The sequence below is a fragment of the Megascapheus bottae genome, chromosome 10 (genome assembly GCF_031878675.1).
Source record: "Megascapheus bottae isolate mThoBot1 chromosome 10, mThoBot2.hap1, whole genome shotgun sequence".
NCBI lineage: Eukaryota > Metazoa > Chordata > Mammalia > Rodentia > Geomyidae > Megascapheus > Megascapheus bottae.
Window position 1 is genome coordinate 8,606,168 of NC_143518.1, and position 22,375 is coordinate 8,628,542.

Sequence of the window (22,375 nt, forward strand, 5' to 3'; positions counted from 1 at the left end):
CAGTCATGTTTTCCCTATGGGAAAACACTTTTTTATTTTAAAAAAATAAATAGGTAAGTCGACTATTCTCAGAACCTACTCCAAAAGAACCCTAAGATTCAGTGATAAAATCAGATTAAGAAAAGGTAGACTTCATTTCAGTCATGAAATACAGTTTCACAAAGCAAGAAAATTTTTCTTAACAGACTCTCCTAACTCTGCTGGAGTGTCACAAATGTCACAGACAGGGAAAGATGACCAGTCTTACTGAATGTCGGTCCCTTTTTAGTCCCCAAGTGTCATTCTAGGTCTTCTTTATGTAATTTAAGAGTTCCTCTTTCTTCATTTGGTAGCCACTTTTTTTCCAGTGTTCATGCAGTTGCTGTAACAGAGCTCCAATTTCCTTCCCAGAAGAAATGTCCACTTTTCTGATGTCTGCTCACGGGGAAGGGGGGGATGGACCACCATTCCATGTCCTTGAGGAGCCCGTGCTCACCCTGCTACTTCAGCAGCTTACACCCTCGGGCACTGGCGTCTGGTTCTCTGGAATCTATGATGAAGTCTTGATAGGGTTTCAGTGGTTCTGAACTATCTGTTGCTTTAACTAAGTCTTTCCTGTTTTTAACTATAAATAAGCCGAGGTTTTTCTCTTCTTTTGAAATCTTCAATCTCAAATCCAATTTTGTGACATCATCTTGCACTTTCAGCAGTGAAGCTAGGACAGTCATGGGTTTTGCTAAATAACCTTCAACATTTTTACTGACTTTGTTGAATTCCTCTAAACTTGTAGCTGTAGGCAAACCTATATGAGGAGCCACATTAAGATCATAGATCAGGTGAATTAAGAGTTTACATGATTACCGACAAGAATCTTTTTCAATTCTACCCAAATCCTCTCTCCTGATATTCCAGCCAAGCCTTTTGTGTTTGTGGCAATTGCTTCCAAAGTCTCAGGGTCATGGTCACCAGGTTTGTCCACAATTCTGCCATAAAATCTGAAGTATCTTAAAATGCGAAGATAATCTTCTTGTATTTGCTGATGTGCCTGTCCAGCAAATCTTACTTTCTTATTTTTTAAGTCTTCATAGCCATTAAAGTAATCGAATAAAGTGCCATCAAAACCTAGAAGCATGGAGTTTATCGTGAGGTCTCGGCGTTCGGCATCTTTCTGCCAGTCAGTTGTGAACTCTACCTCAGCATGTCTTCCATCAGTTGTGACATCGATCCTCAGTGTGGTAATTTCAAAATTTTCTTCATGAAGCCTGGCCGTGATTGTCCTGGGCTTCTCCCCCTTGTTGTTGATCATCCGAATGCCAGCCATCTGAAACAGCTCCTTCATCTGGGTTGGGGTGGCGGTGGTAGAAAAATCCACATCTTGAGGTTTCACCCCATTCAGCAAATCCCTCACGGCTCCTCCGGCTATTCTCAACTCATAATTGTCTTTCACGAATAATTCTGTCAGACTCTTCAATCCTTCCGTGAAGAGGGACTGGAATTCCGGGGACTGCACCTTCCTGGTGCTCAGACCTGGCTTCACAAGGCCGAGCCCACTCCAACCTGTGCTGGGACAAAGGAGGCGCAGCATCCAGAGGAGGTTGGTGCGCACAGACACCCCCACCAGGTGGGCACGCAGGGGTGGGGGTAGGGGGTGCCTGTCAGGGGAAGGGGCGGGGGTGGGGGGGAAATGCGACGTGTTCTTCCATGGCCAGAAACTCCTCTCCTGGTCTAGAGGAGGCTGGGGAGGGGGAGCAGCCAGAGCGCCAGGTCCTGGGTTCAAGCCCCACTCCAATAATAACAATAACAATAATAATAAGGATGTGCTGCTGCTAGGGGGCCCGGCCTCTCCCAGAGGGTCTCACCCCGGGATTCCTGATCCCCGACCCCCCTCCCTGCCGGAGATTTCACCTCTGACCCCACCCACGGGGTGGGGGAGGGGAACTGGGGGCGACCTCAGCCCTCAGGACCTCCCCCCCATCATGCTGACAGGGGGGAAGGACTGGGAGGAGGGGGGAGGCTGTCCCTGGCGGCCACTTGGGCCCCGGAGATCTGACTCTGTCCCCCCATCGCCTCCCACACGCAAGCACAACTTACATCCAATCAGAAACCCGCCCGGGATTCCCGGCCCTCTGGTTAACCCACCAGGCTCACTGGACACCCGGGACCCCCATTTCCTCCTGGACAAAACCCTGGGTGCGAGCTCCAAGGTGGGGGCACTCGGACCTGGTGGGGATGCAGCCTCCATGCCGCCAGGAGTCTCCAGCCCGGGTCCTAGGTCTCTTGCCGCACCCCAGTGTACAGGATCCCCTCAAAACCCGCTAGACCCACGCATGGGGATCCAGGCCGCCCAGCCGCCCCACCAGGGAACGCTCACCCCCAGTCAAGTGATATACATTTTAACAACAATGAATATTAGGAAGTTGAAGCATGCTGGTCCAGGTTATAGGTACTAGTGTGAAACTGTGTGTGAACAGAGGTGAAAGAGGGTGAGTATGGAAAAAAATACTTTATATATACATCAAAATAGAATAATAAAACTTGATAAAACATTTGAGAAAGACAAGCAAGGAGAAGAAAGAATGGTGGTGAGGGCAACTCAGCTCAAGATGAATTTCATGCATCTACATGGACATGTTAAAATGAAACCTTGTTGCACACTAACTGATACAGGATATATATGGGCATACACATATAATATATAAAGGATATATGTGTATATAAGATATATATATGTATAGACATATGTAGCATCATTTCTCTGTCTTTCTTTCTCTATAAGATTTAAGACCTCTCTCTCTAAGGAGAGAGAGAGGGAGAGAAGGAGAAAGAGAATCAGGGAATGGAGAGATGGAGGACATGAAGTCAACTGTGGAATTGTTTGAGAATTTATGGGGTGGGAGGGAGACAGGGAAAAAAAGAACAAAGAACAACTAACATTGCATTGTGTGTATGTAACTGATGGTGACACAAATAAACTCACTGAAAGCTATTGACAATATTTGCGTAAGGGGTGCTGACAATCAGAGAGAATTAGATGAGGTTAGTCTGAGAACATTATAATACATGCATGTGTGAATTGTCACATAAAACTCCACTGTACAATTAATATATACAAAAGGAAAAATTCAAAAAATTAACACCATGCCTTGTTTAGAGGTGGATGCCAGTAGGAGATACAAGGATGTTTAATGAACAAGGTGAGAAAGGGTGAAGAGGGCAGAAGTATTTTACGTGCATGAATGGAAACACAATAATGATAATGGTTTGAATTCTTTTAAGAAATGGAGCTCTCTATGAAGTTGTGTTTATATTTCCAATACCATATCCCTAGCATTGGGTACACAAATATTGAATCCTTGCTCTTGTACTGTTTGGATCTAATAGCCATATATTCAGGATACCATGCACCACATGTTCTAAAATCTAAGTGCCAGTGATTGTATACAGAGATTCCCTTCTTGAATATTTGTTTGTTAAATACATCATTTGAAATATGATGTAAAAATCAATGCTAATAAATTCTTTAATCAAAAAGAAATGGAGCTCTCAAAAAGAGAGCTCTCACAATATATAATATTCCAGAAGAATTTATTTAGTGGTGCTTTACCTAGATGCTGATGGACACTTATTTGGGGAAGTAGAACTGCCAACATGAACTGAATTGTTCATGTGCTTGCTATGTGTATTTGTGGTTGTTTCAGGGCACAGGCAGATCATCTGGCTTGGAAAGCCTTCCTTCCATCCGGCAGTGATAGGATCCTCTTCCATGCTGCCCTCACGTCCTTGTTTCTCAGGGTGTAGATGAATGGGTTGAGGAGTGGAGTGATGACACAGTAGAAGAAGGACATGAACTTGGCCCGTGTGCTGCCAGCAGGAGGCTGGAGGTACATGTAGATGGCTGGCCCAAAGTACATGCTGACAACCACCAAGTGGGAGCTGCAGGTGCTGAGTGCCTTGTGTCTTCCCTCAGCTGAAGGTAACTTCAGCACAGCCCTACCAATGAGGGTATAGGAGATGATCACCGTCAGAGGAGACATCAGTGCAAAAGGGATGGCACCGAAAATCAAGGAGAGGTCGTTAGTAGTAGTGTCACCACAGGCCAGCTTATTCAGAGCAGGTACCTCACAGAAGAAGTGGTCCAGTGTGTGATGTCCACAGAGGGGAAGCTGGAGGACAAGTGTGGCCTGAAGTAGGGAATTGGCCAGGCCACTGGACCAGCATGCAGCTGCCATGCACACACATGCCCAGGGATGCATGATGAGACTGTACCTGAGAGGATGGCAGATGGCCACATAGCGATCCAAGGCCATCACTGCCAACAGGACACATTCAGTACACCCTGTCCAATGGAAGAGGTAGGCCTGTGTGATGCATCCCCAGGAGGAAATGGTCTTCTCTGGGCCCCAGAGGTTGGCCAACAGCTGTGGCACAGTGGTGCAGGTGATGCAGAGGTCCAGCAGAGAGAGGTTGTCCAGGAAGAAGTACATGGGTGTCTGGAGTCTGGGCTCCATCATGGAGAGAAGGATGATGGAGCTGTTGCCTGTGATGGTGAGGGTGTGGGAGACCAGGACCACTGCAAAGAGTGGGAGCTGCAGCCATGGATATTCTGAGAAGCCCAACAAAACAAATGTGTTGGGGAAACTCACATTTTCTCCTGCCATGGCCTGCAAGGAAAGAGAGCCTGTAAGGATTAATATGACTCTTTCATTTCTAAAACCCCATGGCAATATTCCCCTGTTCCTCGGTTTAGTTAAATTATACCCATGATTGTTTTGGGTAGTTTTCCAATTTCTTCCTGATGCCATACAGGAGTCACATTTTAAGTAATATGTTGACTGGAATGTGCCAGATCCAATGGAAACCTATAGACGCTCAATCAATTCTACTAGGAATGTGTCGATATCGAAATCTCCTTTTTCTCTCTGCTCTCCCCTCCCATATTCTTATTTTTAAAAAGTCCCCACCCTTTTTTCTGTGTTCCCATCCATTTCATGGATGCTTTCATGTCATATACAAGTGCTTTTCACTTGCTTATACCTCTCTCAGGAGTGTTTCTAATGATTCCTTTGGGTTTAGTGAGGTGAGGAATTGTAGGCTTTTCAGACAGCAGCAGGTTTGATGGATCTTGTCAGCTGTTTGCCTGGGCCCTCCTGGAAGTGTGATACTAGTGACAATCTGCCCTCTGAATAGTTGGAATTATAATCATGGGTCACCCATGTCCAGCCTTTTTTAGCCATTTTTAAGCACACTGATAGCTGGCATGTGTGTTCATATTATGCTCTTATTCCCACTATTAGTCTCGAATGCCTTTATATTTTTTCTTTTTGCCAGTCCTGGGCCTTGTACTCAGTGCCTGAGCACTGTCCTTACGTTTTCTTAAGGCTAGTGCTCTGCCACTTGAGCCACAGCACCACTTACAGCTTTTTTCTATATATGTGGTACTGAGGAATTGGACCCACGTCTTTGTGCATGCTAGGCAAGCACTGTACCACTAGGCCAAACTCCTGGCCTGAATTCAAGATAAGGTTAGCAAATTAGAAATCCCAGGTTCCCTACTGCAGATCCCATTTCCACTGTTTTCTTGATTGTAATTGTTGTAAGTTACATCATAGGAATAGTGTTCTGTGTTATTTGTGGTTTTATGATTAGTACATTTATTAATGCTATCAAATTTCATCCATGACATAGAATTAGAATTCCTAATACTCATATTTGCATTTACATTATTTTATTTATATTTAATCTTTGGTTGTATACATTGGTTTCATCTTACCATGTCAATTTTTAATTTTTGTTTCAGTAAGCATCTTGCTTTCTTGGACTTGAGATCCTCTGCCTCTGACTTTTGAGTGCCGGGATTATCTGTGTGTACTTACATGTCCAGCTTATAATTCTCACCTTTGAAAAGCTGATTCCCATTGTGTGCTATTTATGTATCAAATCATCATATAATTCCTAACATAAAATAAACAAGAAATAATGAAAATGAATTCAATATGCATGCCTAGAGGAAGAACAGTTCCTCTCAGGTTTAGAAAAGATGAGAAGATCTTGTGTTTGTACCACTGTGATCAGACACAGGAAGAGAGTCAACAAATGTCTGATAGCTGGAAAAGTCTCTTTCTTTCTTTCTTTTCTGTTTTTTGTGGGTTATGAGGCTTGAACTCTAGGGACTGTTTTCTTTTTGTTTTTTTATTTAACCATCCCACCTCCTGCGAGTTGAGCTCCTGCTACTTTCAGAACACATGGCCTACTTTAAATGAAGGTGAAATGGGCTGTTGCTTCCATGCTAGAAGTTGAGTTGATGAAAATTATCCACAACTCTTCATCTGGGCTTCCCTACTAAAGTCCCAGCCTCGAGTTCCAGGAATTCTAATACACATATATTGACAGTACAGCTGTGGTCAAGGTAGGAATTGAAGTCCTAGAGCTTCCTACTTTGCCAGCTCTCATAATACTCTTCTGGTCATGAAATTCTTGTATCAGTTTTTGTCTTTATATCTTAATTCTTTTTGAATTTGCTTTAAAAAATATTCCCCTATCCTTCCTTAATTTATTTCCTTTTCCCTCCCTTCTCCTTTTCCTTTATGTTTCTTTACTTTCTTTCCAGTGAAGCATTAGCACTTTTGTGTATGGTGAGGATACAAAGATTCGTAATTTAGTTTCCATTTATGTCCTTTTTTTTTTGCCAGTCCTGGGCTTGAGCTCAGGGACTGAGCACTGTCCTTGGACTTTCTCAAGTCTACAGCTCTACCACTTGAGCCTCAGCACCACTTCTGGCTTTTTTCTATGTATGTGGTACCGAGGAATCGAACCCGGGTCTTCATGCATGCTAGGCAAGCACTTTAACCACTAGGCCAAACTCCCGGCCCCTATGTCCTTTTTCTTATAGGATATTTTCTCCTATGTTATTCTTCCAGTATCACAAAATTAGTACTCTCCTCTCCTCCACTTAGTTTATGTTGACTCATCAATCTCTATATTTCCCCATGTTTCCTGATAAAGGCTTGGAATAAATCTCCAAGTTATGGATGTCCTATGGTAGTAATTGATGGCTTTTGATTTTACGTTATTTATTTTTTTTGCCAGTCATGGGATTTGAATTCAGGGCCTGACTTGAGCACTGTCCTTGGGCTTTCTCAAGGCTAGAGCTCTACCTTTAGCCACAGCATCACTTCCAGATTTATCTATGTATGTGGTATCAAGTAATCAAACCCAGGTCTTAGTGTATGCTAAGTAAGCTCTCTACCACTAGGCCAAATTCTTGGCTCTTTCTATTTTATTTTGCCTTTCATTTTAGTCCTAAAAACTGAAAGTGGTTGAAGTAAGTCTTATTACCTTTGTATCCTGAGAGAGTCCAACTGACTCCTTTTTGATATCAAAACCACATGATGGTTAATTGTGTTTATATTAACTTTGGTCATATTGTACTTTCTTTCTAAGCATCAACAGACAAATCCCCTAATAAGCCGGAGACTTCAGTATTATTGACACTCAAAGTTAGCCATGTTTGCATGTTTCTCCCATCAGATTCTTCATCATTCCTTAGGAGAATTTATTCTAGCTGCTCTTGGTATTGAGATGTTTGCTCTATTCCTCTCTTTGGAACTATTAGATTACATTGTTAGATTAATGGATCTCATCAAATTCACACTTCTACTTCATTTTTTTGTAGTGGTAATCACAGCCCATCTCTTGCTAGACAAGTACTCTATTACTTGAGCCACAGTACAGTTCTACTGTTTGAACATATATACTTAAACTGTCAATATTTGCTTTACAGGAATGAACTGGCTGATAATTATACATATACCTTGCTATTTGAGAACTTCTTTGCTTCTTTCACTGTTGAGGAAGTCATAAACATTTTATGGAACACAGCTGACATAAATTCCTCAATTTGAGATGCTCCCTTCCAAGCTTAATAACAGAATCTGCAGGTAGAAAGAATGATGCTGAAAGACTCCAAGTGTAACAAGTATTGCTATTGACAACAGCAGGTCTGTCCTAGTGGCATATTTTTCTCTGTAATACTCAGATTTCTAAAATGAAAGCACTCTCGCACAAAGAGTAGACTGAGTTCATCTAAAGACTTCATTGTCATTTATTGTGTAACTAGTGATGTTCTCCAAAACTCATAAATTGAGGCCCAAAGTATCTGCTCATGGAAATGGGTTTTAATAGGTGACCGGTAAAAATTGTGGTCACACAATGAAGTTACAACATCCTGTTACAGGAACCTTAGAGAAAAGGAAGATGTCTTTTCTTTCTCATCTGTATGTGAGGATACAGAGAAAATGTGGCTTCTCCAACTAGGAAAAGAGACCCTACCAGAAAACAAACCCTAATAAAACAACAGTTGGACAATGTTATTTCTGTATCTTACACTGTATAATTTGTGGGAATGTCTTATGACAGTTCCATCTAGTTGACATCATCCTCATATATATCTATGCCTTATTCAGTCTTCTCCCATGTTAATTGGAGAAGAATTTCATGGAGTTTTCTGCCCCAGGCTGGCTTTGAAGAGAGATACTCAGATCTCAGGCTCCTGAGTCGCTGGGATTATAGGTGTGAGACCCGAGTGCTCTGTGTGCTCTAACAAATAGAAGGATATACAACACTTTTACCCCCGTGAACCTGATTCTTGAACTCCAGACTTCAGTGCTGTTACTGAGCTTTTTGTTTAAGGTAAGCCCCCTACAGGTTGACCACACCTCCATTCCCTGCATTTTTGTGGTCAGTTAGAGATAAGTCTCCTGGGCTTTTCTGCCTGGGTTGGCTTCAAACTGGGATCCTTAGAACTCTGCCTCCTGAGTAGCTAGAATTACCAACATGATCCATGAGTACCTGGGTGGAATCAACTATTTTTAAGAAACAAATATTAACTTGAGACATAAATCTAGGATGGTTAAAATATGATGTAGATTTTGTAAACTACTATAAACACTTATTTTTCTTATGTTTAAGTGTAAGTAGATACAGTAAAATTAGTACATATTGTAGAATTATTGATTCTAATCAATGATATTTTTAAAAGTGAAATCTAGGTCAAGAGGAATAAGTACCTTGTACTTATCACATGTATTTAATTCTTTTGACTTATAGACACCACAGTACAGTACTTTTAACCAAGTTACAAGATATCAATAGTCGCATAAATTCTAGAAGATCAGAAACAATAACATCAGATATTAGGAAAAAACATGAGAAGATCCAAAAGGAGAAAAACAGAATCTTGGGCCCAAAAGATCACTGAATCTGTGGATGAAGGCTGGGGAAGTCTAAAATCAAGGACTAAAGAATTTGAGACATTTTGAGAAATAAAGATTGGGGATTTGAAAGGTAGACTAATATAAGTACTTATGAGATAGCATGTTGTGGAGAATGAGGTTTGGGTATTGGTGTGTTCAGGTGCCATCTGCCTGGTTGGGATATCTGCGGTAGATCAGCAAGCACAACATTTATATTTAGTGCATATCTGAATTCATACTCTGTTGATAGGTGGTGTGTATCATAATGTAGGGTATGAAACATCAGATCCCTGAAGTTCAGGCAGTTGTTCTGAAATGCAAGAAATTCTGTTCACTTCTCAGACTTTGGGAGGATGAAATATACTAGCATCTTGTGTGGACTAAGAGCCATGAAGGTTGCCTTTGTGAGTGATGAACAGAATTGTAGCATTCCAGTAAAGTGAGCCTATGGAGCAAGAGGTGGTGCTGCCGTGGACAAATTCTTTTGAACAGCCATGGAGATTGTGCAGTTCAGTTACCAACCAAACCTGCATTTCCTCATTTCCAGAGTAAAAGTTATCATAGTTTACATGCTTTTTGCAATTAATCAGTTGGGTCTATATTATTAGTAAACCTATATAGTAGATATAAAGGGACTGAACTCAGAGAACAATTAGGAATACATAAGAGAAAGAAGAGCTATGCTGAAAGAAACCACATATACATCTAAGTGCTGTGAGAAGCTATATTCTTGGGTCATCAGGCACCAACATAGTGGATTTCAGCCAGGAGTTTAGCTAAGTGGTAGAGTGCTTGCCTAGTATGCACGAAGACACAGGTTCAATTCCTCAGTACCACATACATAGAAAAAACAGGAGTGGTTCTGTGGTTCAAGCGGTACAGCTCTAGCCTTGAGAAAGCTCAAGGACAGTACTCAGGCCTTGAGTTCAAGCCCCAGGACTGGCCAAACATAGAAACAAACAAAACAAAATAGAAAAGAACCCCATAGTCATCTTAATACCTTACAGCAAAGAATGATAGGGTTTGAGCTTCAACCTTCTTGTAAATTATCTTACTTCCCTGTAATTGATAATTCTTCTTCCGCCCTGTGGTTCATGCTCATAATTCTAACTTCAAGAAGCTATAATCGGAAGATTGTTGTCTGAAGGCAGTCTGGTAGGATGATCCTGAAGACTTATGTACAATTATAAACTAAAATGAGAAAAAAAAGCTCAGGGACATCACCTGGGCTCTTCATTCAAGCCACAGGACTACACCACACACACACACACACACACACAAGCACAACACATATATCTCCTACCTATAATAAAAACTTCAATTTCTTTTCCTAAATTGCTACTACGCATGATTTGATATTTTTTGAAATTCATTGTCTTTATAGTCATGACATCTGAGAATACATAAATTTATATTATTTTCTTGTTTTCATTTATATGATATGGAAAGGCTTACTATTTCCATGCATAAATCCCATTCTGTTTTACTTCCATATTCATTTTTTGTTTTGAAAGTAGTATCTAGAACCATACATATTCTCAGGCTTAACCTGGTGCTGGGACTTGAACTCTGGGATAAGCGCTATCATTAAGTTTTAATACTCAGGACTAATGATCTGGCCCGGAAGTTTGGCCTAGTGCGAGAGTGCTTGCTTAGCATCATAAAGACCTGGGTTTGATTCCTGAGTATAACATACATGGTGCAGTGGCTCATGTTAGTTGAGCTCTTGCCTTGAGAAAGCCCTACAGCTTAGGCCCTGAGTTCAAGGCCCAGGCCTGGCGAAAAACAAAAACAGGAACAAAAAGAATAATAGTGGAGCCATAGCTTTTCTGAGGTTAATTGTGGATAAGAGTCTCCCTAACTTTTCTCTCAGACTGATTTTGATCTGTAATGTTTAGCTCTCAGCCTCCCAAGTAGCTAAGCTTACAGTTCTGAGCCATTGGTTCCTTGCTGTTTGAATCATTTTTTAAGATCTGAAAACTACTGTGGGCTGCCATGGGATAAGAAATAATTATCCAATTTAAGAAGACACTCTCTTCAATTTTTTTTATTGGGTCCTCTGTTTTCACATCCTATATTAAGCTCACGCCTCGGGTAATTAGGTGAATCTCATTGGGAGCCTTTGTGAAACTCTAGAAGAAGAAAGGGATTCACTTGTGCTCCGGGCTTACCTGGATTTCCATTCTTTTACCTGGATGTTGGAGAAGAAAAAGATGTAGAGAGAGAGGAGCCAGAGATGGGAACATTAAATTGCAAGTCAGAATGATTATGTCTTCTGTCTTTAGAGGGCCTGGAAGTGAATGAGAAAACCGACCAACCAGAATCCATCCAGAAGAGAGAATGATGACACCAAGGGACCTCTTGAGGCTTATTTTTTGAATCCTCTGAGACCTGAACAACTACAAGTAGATAATTAATTCAGGAACCCGGTTTGGAGGAAGGAGAATTCTACAGGGACTTCTTTTTCTAACTTGTTATTTTTGAGTCCTTTTATTTCCTTTGGGAATTTGCAGAAGGAAGCTGTAGGAATGAATGAATTTGAAGAAACTGTTGCCTGGTGCTGGTGGTTCATACCTGTACTGAGCACCTGAAGCTAGTAAGGAGGCTGACATCTTAGAATTGCAAATCAAAGCCAGTCCAGGCAGAAATGACTGTGAGACTCACCTCCAATTAATCATAGAAAAACTGAAAGTGGAAATGAGACTCAAGTGGTAGAGCACCAGCGTTCAGTGCAAAAGCCAAGCAAGAGTCCAGGCCTTGAGTTCAAGTCCCCTTACACACACACACACACACACACACACACACACACACACACACACACACACACGATACGCCCTCTCATGTTTTTGTCCCTATTTCCCTCCTCCCACCTTCTCCCAATCATCTTGTTTTCCCCCAGATTGACAATCTTAAGCAGATGATTAGTTAGTAAAGTAGCAACCATTGAAAGAAGGAATATCAAGAATGTTTACTGTGCTAGGTGCCAATGGTTCACACCAATAATCCTTGCAATTTAAGAGGTGCTGTATCACTTTTTATTCCCACCAAGAGTTTCCAAGAGCTCAGCTCCAACTCTTTGGCATCTCATTAACATTTACTGTTACTACTACTACTTCTATTGTGCTGGTTCTGGGGTGTGAACTTAGTAGGTTCAAGGAACTGGACAATGTTCCTTTGCTTTTTGGCTCAAGGTTAGCACTCTACAACTTGAACCACAGCTCTAGCTCTAGTATTAAGATTATAGGCATGAGCCACTGGCACTCAGCTAACATTTGCTTTTTACTTATGAGAATGTTAATGCAAGGTTTCCTGAACAGGAAAAAAACCATTTCAGTTTCAGTGGTTTCAAAATTCTCTCTTCATTTTCTTTTCTATTGTGATTATAATGTGCCTTAGTGTAACTCTCTGAGTTAATTCTCGGTGGATGATTGTAATATGGTGAACATATACAAGAAGTAACATAAGTGAGCACACAGTCGAGAGACTAGAACACCCACATTTATGGCAACACTACTAACATAGCTCAACTGTTGAAGTAGACTGGACAGATAGTGTGGTTATGCATACACCATGGGACATTATTAATTCATAAAGAATAATGAGGGGCCAGGAGTTTGGCCTAGTGGTTAAAGTGCTTGCCTAGCATGCGCGAAGACCCGGGTTCAATTCCTTGGTACCACATACATAGAAAAAAGCCGGAAGTGGTGCTGAGGCTCAAGTGGTAGAGCTCTAGCCTTGAGAAAGTCCAAGGACAGTGGTCAGGCCCTGACCTCAAGCCTAGGACTGGCAAAAAAAAAAAAAGAATAATGAAATGGTCTTCTTTACTGGTGAAATGAATGTAATGATCTTTGTGTGTGTGTGTTTGTGTGTGTGTGTGTGTGTTTGTGTGTGTGTGTGCGTGTCTGTGTGTGTGTGTGTGTGTGTTCAGATATTGAAATTTTGGGGTTTTATCTCTGAGCTTCTACTTTTGTTTGGCTGTTTTTCTTATAATTGGTGCTCTACCACAGAGCCATACATTCAGTTTAGCTTTTTAGATTATTAATTATTGATGGAGTATCATAGAATTGCCTCCCTGGGGTGGTTTTGAACTGTTATACTCAAATCTCATGCCCATTAAGGCATGAGCCACAGTGTGTCTGACAGGATAGAAATAATTTTGATTAAGCCAGATGCTTGTGGCTCATGACTCTAACTACTCTATAGACAGATCTGAGGCTCATGGTTCAAAGCCAGCCCAGCCACAAAAGTCCATGAGACTCTTATTGCCAATTAACCACCAGAAAATCAGAAGAGGAGCTGTGGCTTAAGTGGTAGAGCACTAGCCTTGAGCTGAAGAGCTCAAGGTCAGTGACCAGGCCCAGAGTTCAAGCACCCCAACCTTCTCCTCCCCCCAAAAAAGAAAAAAAAGAAATAATTTTGATCAAGATAAATCAAATTCATAAACCAGACCCAGAGCAACATAAGTTTCTTTCCTTTATGGAAGCTAGATTGTTCCAAATCTACAAGTAAATACACTAGGCGGTAATTAAGGGGTCAAAATGAATTAACTGAAATGTAATGGGGTCTATGGAGAGCCCAAATACTATAATGCTTTAAAAAGTCTAAGTCAATGCCAACGAAATACATTCCAGAAAATGGGTATTTGCAAGATAGGAGAGTGAGAACAAGAGGAGAGGGGTAGAAGAATGAAGAGGGGAAGAGGAATTAATGCAGGCAAAATTAATTGTATATATCACAGAACTGAGACATAACAGGCAAGGGGTGTGAAGATGTGGAAATGATGACATAGATGAAGATGCATCGTACACATAAACCGCTTTTTACAATGGTAAAACATTCAATATGTAACCTACAATCGATATAGGAAAGAGAAGGGGTGTGTTGGGAGAGATGGGTGTGGATAGTGAAAGGATGACATTGACCTACATGCACTGCATTCACAAACTGCTTTGGAAAATGGCAATGCCTTTGGATAAGTATTTAAAGAGAATAAAAATATTTAAAAAAAGTAGAAATCGAATTCAGAAATCCAAACATTATATATTTTTGCTAATATGTGAATCCTAGACTAAAATAATGCTACTAATCAGAGCAGTAGAACATTATTGTTTCAACAGTGGCTACTGGGTGGTTCCTGGTAAAGGAATCGCTTTGGTCAGGATTTGAAAGAATGAAGTTTTCCTGTATCCCATAGATACATATACTGTGCTGCTCCTAATCCGGTTAAAAACCAGGTAGATGCCCTGTGTTCTTCCCTCTATGCAGATGGAAACGGTGTCTAGGTGAGGACAAGCCATTACTGTGGGTCCTGAGGGTATATGTAGGCATCAGTGGATGATTTTGGGCCATGTCTGCCCATTCTGGGCCTTTGGAAGCTAGTTTGTGATTTCAGTAATCACAGATTCTTCTACTGGGCTGAAGTCCAGTGGAAGTTATGATCTGGGACAGTGTCTTCTGGTGCTGAGGCCTTGCTGGAATATATGGTCATCATATCTTACTTCAATCCAGCTACAATTCCTGCCCTTGATTATTCTACAAGAAGTATTTCTCCAGTCATAATGCCAGATAATCTAGATGCTAATGGACACTTGTTTGGAGAAGTGGAACTGCTAACATGAAGTGAAGTGTGCTCAAGGGTGATATGTGAACGTAGATGATTTAGGGCACAGGCAGATCATCTTGCTTGGAAAGCCTTCCTTCCTACCTTCAGTGGTAGTATCCTTTTCCATGCTGATCTCACGTCCTTGTTTCTCAGGGTGTAGATGAGTGGGTTGAGCAGTGGAGTGATGACACAGTAGAATGAAGACAAGAACTTGGCCTGAGTGCTGGCTGCAGGAGGCTGGAGGTACATGTACATGCCTGGCCCAAAGAACATGATGACAACCACCAAGTGGGAGCTGCAGGTGCTGAGTGCCTTGTGTCTTCCCTCAGCTGAAGGTAACTTCAGCACAGCCCTACCAATGAGGGTGTAGGAGACGATCACCATGAGAGGAGACATCACTGCGAAAGGGGTGGCAACCAAGATGAAGGAGAGGTCGTTAGTGGTGGTGTCACCACAGGCCAGCTTATTCAGAGCAGGCACCTCACAGAAGAAGTGGTCCAGGGTGTGATGTCCACAGAGGGGAAGCTGGATGGTGAGTGTGGTTTGAAGCAGGGAAGTGGCAAGGCTACATAACCAGCATGCAGCTGCCATGCACACACATGCCCAGGGATGCATGATGAGACTTTACCTGAGAGGATGGCAGATGGCCACATAGCGATCCAAGGCCATCACTGCCAACAGGGCACATTCAGTAGCACCTGTCCACTGGTAGAGGTAGGCCTGTGTGATGCATCCCCAGGAGGAAATGGTCTTCTCTGTGCCCCAGAGGTTGGCCAGCAGCTGTGGCACAATGGTGCAGGTGATGCAGAGGTCCAGCAGAGAGAGGTTGTCCAGGAAGAAGTACATGGGTGTCTGGAGTCTGGGCTCCATCATGGAGAGAAGGATGATGGAGCTGTTGCCTGTGATGGTGAGGATGTGGGAGACCAGGACCACTGCAAAGAGTGGGATCTGCAGCCATGGATATTCTGAGAAGCCCAACAGGACGAATGTGTCGGGGAAACTCACATTTTCTCCTGCCATGGCCTTCAGATTTACACATAAGTATTTCTACGGAAAGAGACAAAGTTGAGGAGAAACATTTTGTTTTTGTTTTTGTTGGTTTGGGGACTTGGTATCTGGGCTTGGGTGCTGTTCCTTAGTATTTTAGCTCAAGCCTACTGCTCTACTCTGGAGCCAAATGGCCAATTCTTGCTTTTGGTTGTTAATTGTGGAAATAAGAGTGTTAGGGTCTTTAGTGCCTGGGCTGGCTTTGAACCACGATCATCAGCTCTCCGTTCCTGAGTAAGTAGGATTACAGGCTCAAGGCACTGTGCTCAGCTGAGGTCAAGTTTTATTTTTATTTCTATAAGTTTCTGGAAATATCCAAAAGCCTTCCACTCTATTGAGGACAATTTCCCTACTGATAAGAATTCTTAAATATTGGGTGATTCTTCTGTCATACCACTCTGTGCTCTGCTTTGAAGTAGGGATAAAGTTAGAGCTGGAATATCGTAAGCATACTAGTAAAGTCAACTCAATCAGTTTTAGTTAGATATTGTTTTTTGGTTTTGGGACTTGAACTCTGGTCCTGGGTTTTATTCTTGAGCTCTTCAACTCAAGGCTATCACCCTATCCCTGAGCTACAGCATCACTTTCAACACAATAATTTTCTAAAAATGTTTTTTATTCTAATTAATAGAAGGGTTACATTATATTCATCAGAAGGAAGGGGCATTCCTTAACAATCATTGCTACCCATTCTCATGTATTTGTCCTCATTACCTTTTCCCACCTCCTCCCCTCCTCTTAATTTTCCCCTTCCCTATCCTATTCCAAATAAACAAATAATCACATATACAATATATCAGATAACAAGGTAAGATACTGTATCAATATGACATAAGTAAGAAACAAAAAAAGAGATGAGAAATAACATAGTACATTAAGAACAACAGTCACACCTTATATGGCTCTTGTTTCTATATCTTGGAGATCCTTTTATTTAGCTTCATCCTATATAGCCTTATGGATCTAGGTTTTGCCTGATTATAAACCTCTTCTAGGAGCGTTCAAGGTTTATAGTAATTATGACAAACTAGGGAAACCGTTGCCCACTGGATAATATTTTGGCCTTTTTATTAAAGAATAAATCATCATATTTCAAATGACATGTTTAACAAACAAGTATTCAAGAAGGGAATCTCTATATACAATCCCTGTCACTTAGTTTTTAGAACATAATCAAAATTAGGCTAAGGGTTTTATATCATAGATACATATAAATCTATGTAATAAAATATTATGTTTATATAGCATAGGTTTTTATGTCTATGTCGTTGTGTTTTTATTTCCAATACCATGTCCAAAGCATTGGGTATGCAAATATTGCTGCTGGGGCTTGGATTCTTGGCCTGAGTGCTGTTTCTCAGATCTTCAGCTCAAGGCTACTGCCCTATCCTTGAGCCACTGCCTCCCTTCCCATTTTCTAGTGGTAAATTGGAGAAAATAGTCTCACGGTCTTTAGAGAGTGGGCTGGCTTTGAACTTTGATCCTCATGTCTCAGCCTCCTGAGTAGCTAGGATGACAGGCCTGAGACACTGAGCCCGGCTGTGTTCTGTTTTCTTGCTGATTGCTCTGTACACCCAGTATTATATTTGCTTCCTGGTAGATGATCCATCTCAACGCTTAGGATTATTGCTCACTTATTGCTATATCTTTGCTAATAACTTCCAAAAACATAGTCATCTTTTCATTCCCAAGCCTTTCTTGGATCTGAAAATCACTGTGTAAGGAAGGAGGCCATATATTGGTCATATATATTCTCAAACTTTGTTGTTCTTATCTTGGTGAGTCCCCGCACTTGGTTGACATTCTGGATTGTATTCCTAAGCTGTTTTTCCTCCATGCTAGTGCTCTATTACTTGAGTCACTGCTCTACTTCTGTCTTTTTGGTGATTAATTGGAAATCAGATGCACATGGACTTTTTTGCCAGGAGATCCCCAGATGTCAGCCTCATGAGGAGCTAGGATTATAAGCTGGAGGCTTTGGCCCCTGGGTCAAACTTTCGTTTTTATCTGCTATGTTTATCTCTTACTACTTCTAATAGTATAGTGATTGGGTAAGCGAGAGCGCATTTCTTTAGGATCATTTGTGGAATTCAATGAACAGGAAAAGATGTCAAGCAATGTAGTCGAGGCTCACCTGTTCTCCCTTGTGTTTTGCCGTGAAGCTGAGACTGGGAATTGTGTATTGATCCAGGAATCAGCAGTAGAAATGCTGGCACCTTGGTCAAAGAGATGTGAGTCTTTCTCTTCAGAGGGTCTGCGATTTAATAGGCAATGGACGGATTTAGCTGAATTTGGTCAGGAGAGAGAATTTGTTGATTTGTTAGGACCTCCTGAGATTTATTCTCTTGTTGCTGTATGTCATGAGCTAATGCATGGGAATAATTAATCTGGGGAGTGTGTAAAACAAAATTTCTAGAGGGATTTCCTGGTCTTTCTCTTTGAAAACATTAGTATAATCTCAGCCCTGAGGAATATGTCTGAGTAGGTTGTTGGTTCGTTTCTAAATCCCAGAAATTATCATTAGTAAATGGAGATAGACCATTTATCCACACCATGTTATTTTACTTTTTGTATTTTTCATTTAAAAATTTTAAGGTGTGTTTAATACGTTGTTGAATGTTTAGCATAGCCCAGCTATGGTAGTACATGCTGTGAAATTCATACTACTTAAGCAGAAGAGTAGAATATTGTCAGGAAGAAGAAAAATCAATTCAATGCAAAGACCCCAATATACTAATGGGTCAATTCACACAGTAACAATGCATTTTTTTGCTTTTTGAGATTATATACATTGTAGTATAGTCCTTAGATTAATGGGTTTCACAAATTTATTTAATGGGTTCCACAAATTTATAAGTAAATACACTAGGTGGTAATCAAGAGGTTAAAATTAATCAATTGAAGTGTAATATACTCTATGGAGAGCCCAAATGCTATAATCCTTGAAAAAGTCTAAGTCAATGCCAAACAAAATACATAAAATACATGCTAGGAAATGGGTACTTGCATGAGGGGAGAGGGGAACCAGAGTAGAGCAGAAGAAGAATGAAGAGTGTAAGAGGGGATAATGAAGGCAAAATAAATTGTATTTATCACAGAACTGATATGTATATATATATATATGTATATCAGCAAATGTGTGTCTTGAGGGGGTGAAGACTTGGAAGTGATGACATAGATGAAGTTGGATTGTACACGTAAACAGCTTTGTACCATGGTAAAAAATTCAATATGCAACCTACAATCGAGATAGGAAAGAGGAGGGGTGTGTTGGGAGAGATGGGTGTGGATAGTGAAAGAATGAAATTTTTTTTTTACCCTTAATTATTTTTTTTATTGTAATTAATAAAAGAGTTACATGATATTTGCCATAAAGAAGGTGTATTAATTCACATACATTGATACCCTTTCACATGTCTTGGTACCCTTTACCCTCCTCCCCCGCCGCCCTCCCCCCCTCTTGGTTTTCTCCCCTTCCCTATCAAATTTCAAATAATCAAATACAAATAAATTCAATATATCAGATAACAAAGTGAGTTATTGTAACAATATGAGATACCCAAGGGACAGCAAAGGAGATGAGAGATAACATAGTACATTAAGGACAACAATCATTCGTTAGATGGCTTTTGTTTCAATATCCTAGAGGTCCTTTCAATTAGCTTCATACTATATGTCCTTATGTATCAAGGTTTTGCTCTATTGCAGATCTCTGCTAGTAGAGCCCAAGGTTTCTACTGGTTATGACAAATGAGGGAAACCACTGAGCCTAAGTTCCTTTGAGTCTGGCTTTCTTCTAAGACTTTCCATTTCCTAACAAATGGGGCGATGTCAGTTTTTCTGACAGCAGCATAGAATTTCATTGTGTACAAATACCACAACTTGTTGATCCATTCATCAACCGAGGGACATCTAGGTTGGTTCCATATATTTGCTATGGTGAATAGTGCTGCAATGAACATTGTTGTGCTAGTGGATTTAGTATGCCCTAGATTCTGGATGGTTGGGTAAATGCCAAGTAGTGGAATTGCTGAGTCATAGGAGAGTTCTATGTTTAGCCTTTTGAGGCACTGCCATATTGCTTTCCATAATGGTTGAATGAGTTTACACTCCCACCAACAGTGTAGTAGTGATCCCTCCTGGCCACATCCCCTCCAGCATCTATTATTATTTGTTATCCTGATTCTGGCCATTCTAACTGGAGTGAGGTGGAATCTTAGAGTTGTTTTGATTTGCATTTCTTTTATGACCAGAGATGTTGAGCATTTCTTCGTGTGTCTATAGGCCATTTTTGTTTCTTCTTCAGAGAAGGCTCTCTTTAAATCTTTGGCCCATTTTTTAATGGGATGGTTGTTACTTTGGAGATTAGTTTTGGAGTGATTCAATTTTTTGAGTTGTTGATATATTTTAGATATGAGGCCTTTGTCCGTTGTTTGGTTGGTAAAGATCTTCTCCCACTCTGTAGGGTTCCCAATTAATTTACTAGCTATGTCCTTTGCCATACAAAAGCTCTGCAGTTTAATGCAGTCCCACTTATCCAGCCTTTCTCTGATTTGTTGTGATTTTTGGTCTTATTAAGAAAGTTTCGACCTGTGCCAAGGAGGCCTAGTGTATCTCCTATTCCTTCCTGTAAAGTTTTCAGTGTGTCAGCTTTTACCTCCAGGTCTTTAATCCATTTGGAGTTAATTCTAGTGCATGGTGACAAAGAAGGATCCAACTTTAGTTTTCTGCAGGTGCTTAACCAGTTCTTCCAGCACAACTTGTTGAAGAGGCTGTCTTTCCTCCATTCTATTTTTTTGGCTCCCTTGTCACAGATTAGGTGGCCATAGGTCTGTGGTTTAAAATCTGGGTCCTCAGTTCTATTCCATTGGTCTTCAGGCCTGTTCTTGTGCCAGTACCAAGCTGTTTTGATAATTATAGCTCTGTAATAGAGTCTAAAGTTTGGAATTGAAATTCCTCCAGCGCTGTTCTTTCTGCTCAAACCTTTACGCCTACAAATTTGAGAATCTAGAAGAAATGGATAAATTCCTAGCCAATATTAACATACCCACACTGAACCAAGAAGAACTAACCCAAGTCAACAAACCTATTTCAAGCTCTGAAATAGAAATGGCAATTAGAGAACTTCCACCCAAGAAAAGCCCAGGCCCAGATGGATTCACAGCTGAATTCTATAAGGTCTTCAAAGCAGAGCTCACACCAATTCTCCTCAAGCTCTTCAACGAAAATGAAGGTTCTTTACCAAACTCATTCTATGAAGCCAGTATAACCCTCATCCCCAAACCAGACAGAGATTCATCAAAGAAAGAGAACTATAGACCTATTTCTTTGATGAACATTGATGCAAAACTTCTGAACAAAATAGTGGCCAACCGTCTACAACAACTCATCAAAAAAAATTATACACTATGATCAAACTGGATTCATTACAGGGTGGCAAAGCTGGTTCAACATATGCAAATCAGTTAATGGAATTCAACATATCAACAGGAGCAAGGACAAAAATCACATGATTGTCTCAATAGATGCGGAAAAGGCATTTGACAAGATCCAACACCCCTTTATGTTAAAAACTCTGGAGAAACTAGGAATCCATGGAACATTCCTCAATATAATAAAGGCTGTGTATGACAAACCCACTGCTAGTGTTACACTTAATGGTGGAAATCTAAAGCCATTCCCTCTAAAATCAGGAACGAGACAAGGATGCCCACTCTCTCCACTCCTGTTTAACATAGTATTAGAATTGCTAGCCAGTGCAATAAGGCAAGAAGCAAGCATAAAGGGGATCTACTAGGGAAAGAGGAAGTAAAACTATCCTTCTTTGCAGATGACATGATTCTGTATTTAACGAATCTTATAGACTCTACTCCCAAGCTCCTTGAGCTGATTCAAAACTTTGGAAGGGTAGCAGGCTATAAAATTAATGTCAAAAATCAACTGCCTTCCTTTAGGCCAACAGTGAGAGGAACGAGGCAATAATCAGGAAAGAAACTCCTTTCACAATAACCTCAAAGAAAATAAAGTACCTAGGAATTATCTTAACTAAGAATGTAAAGGACCTTTTGGATGAAAACTTTAAAACCCTAAAAAAGGAAATTAACGCAGAACTAAGGACATGAAAAACCTCCCATGCTCCTGGATTGGAAGAATCAACATTGTGAAAATGACAATCTTGCCAAGGGCTATCTACAAATTCAACGCAATACCCATCAATATCCCAGTGGCATTCTTTAAAGAAATAGAAGAGGTAATTCAAAATTTCATATGGAATAATGAAAGGACATTTACCTCCGTGCACTGCATTCACAAACTGCTTTGGAAAATGATAATGCCTTTGGATAAGTACTTAAAGATAATAAAAATATAGAAAGAAATAGAAATCAAAATTAGAAAGGCAAATACTGTATATATTTGCTCATATGAACTGTAGCCTAAAATAATGAACATAATCAGAGCAGTAGAACCTTATTGTTTGAACAGTGGCTACTGGGTG

General features: G+C 40.7%; 1 protein-coding gene and 2 pseudogenes across 1 annotated transcript; all 3 read right to left on the reverse strand.

Moving 5' to 3' along the window:
- Nucleotides 1–45: 45 nt before the first annotated feature.
- Nucleotides 46–1,564, reverse strand: LOC150057430 (CCA tRNA nucleotidyltransferase 1, mitochondrial pseudogene; annotated as a pseudogene).
- A 2,125-nt stretch (nucleotides 1,565–3,689) lies between these two features.
- LOC150057431 (olfactory receptor 2B11-like) lies at nucleotides 3,690–4,640 on the reverse strand. The gene has a single exon (XM_090340008.1). It carries the CDS (start codon nucleotides 4,635–4,637, stop codon nucleotides 3,690–3,692), a length of 948 nt encoding a protein of 315 aa, XP_090196134.1. The 5' UTR covers nucleotides 4,638–4,640.
- A 10,264-nt stretch (nucleotides 4,641–14,904) lies between these two features.
- Nucleotides 14,905–15,852, reverse strand: LOC150057432 (olfactory receptor 2G3-like; annotated as a pseudogene).
- Nucleotides 15,853–22,375: the final 6,523 nt, after the last annotated feature.

Excerpts from the sequence above, each read along its gene's own strand:
- LOC150057431 (XM_090340008.1), bottom strand. The coding sequence starts at position 4,637 with ATGGCAGGAGAAAATGTGAGTTTCCCCAACACATTTGTTTTGTTGGGC.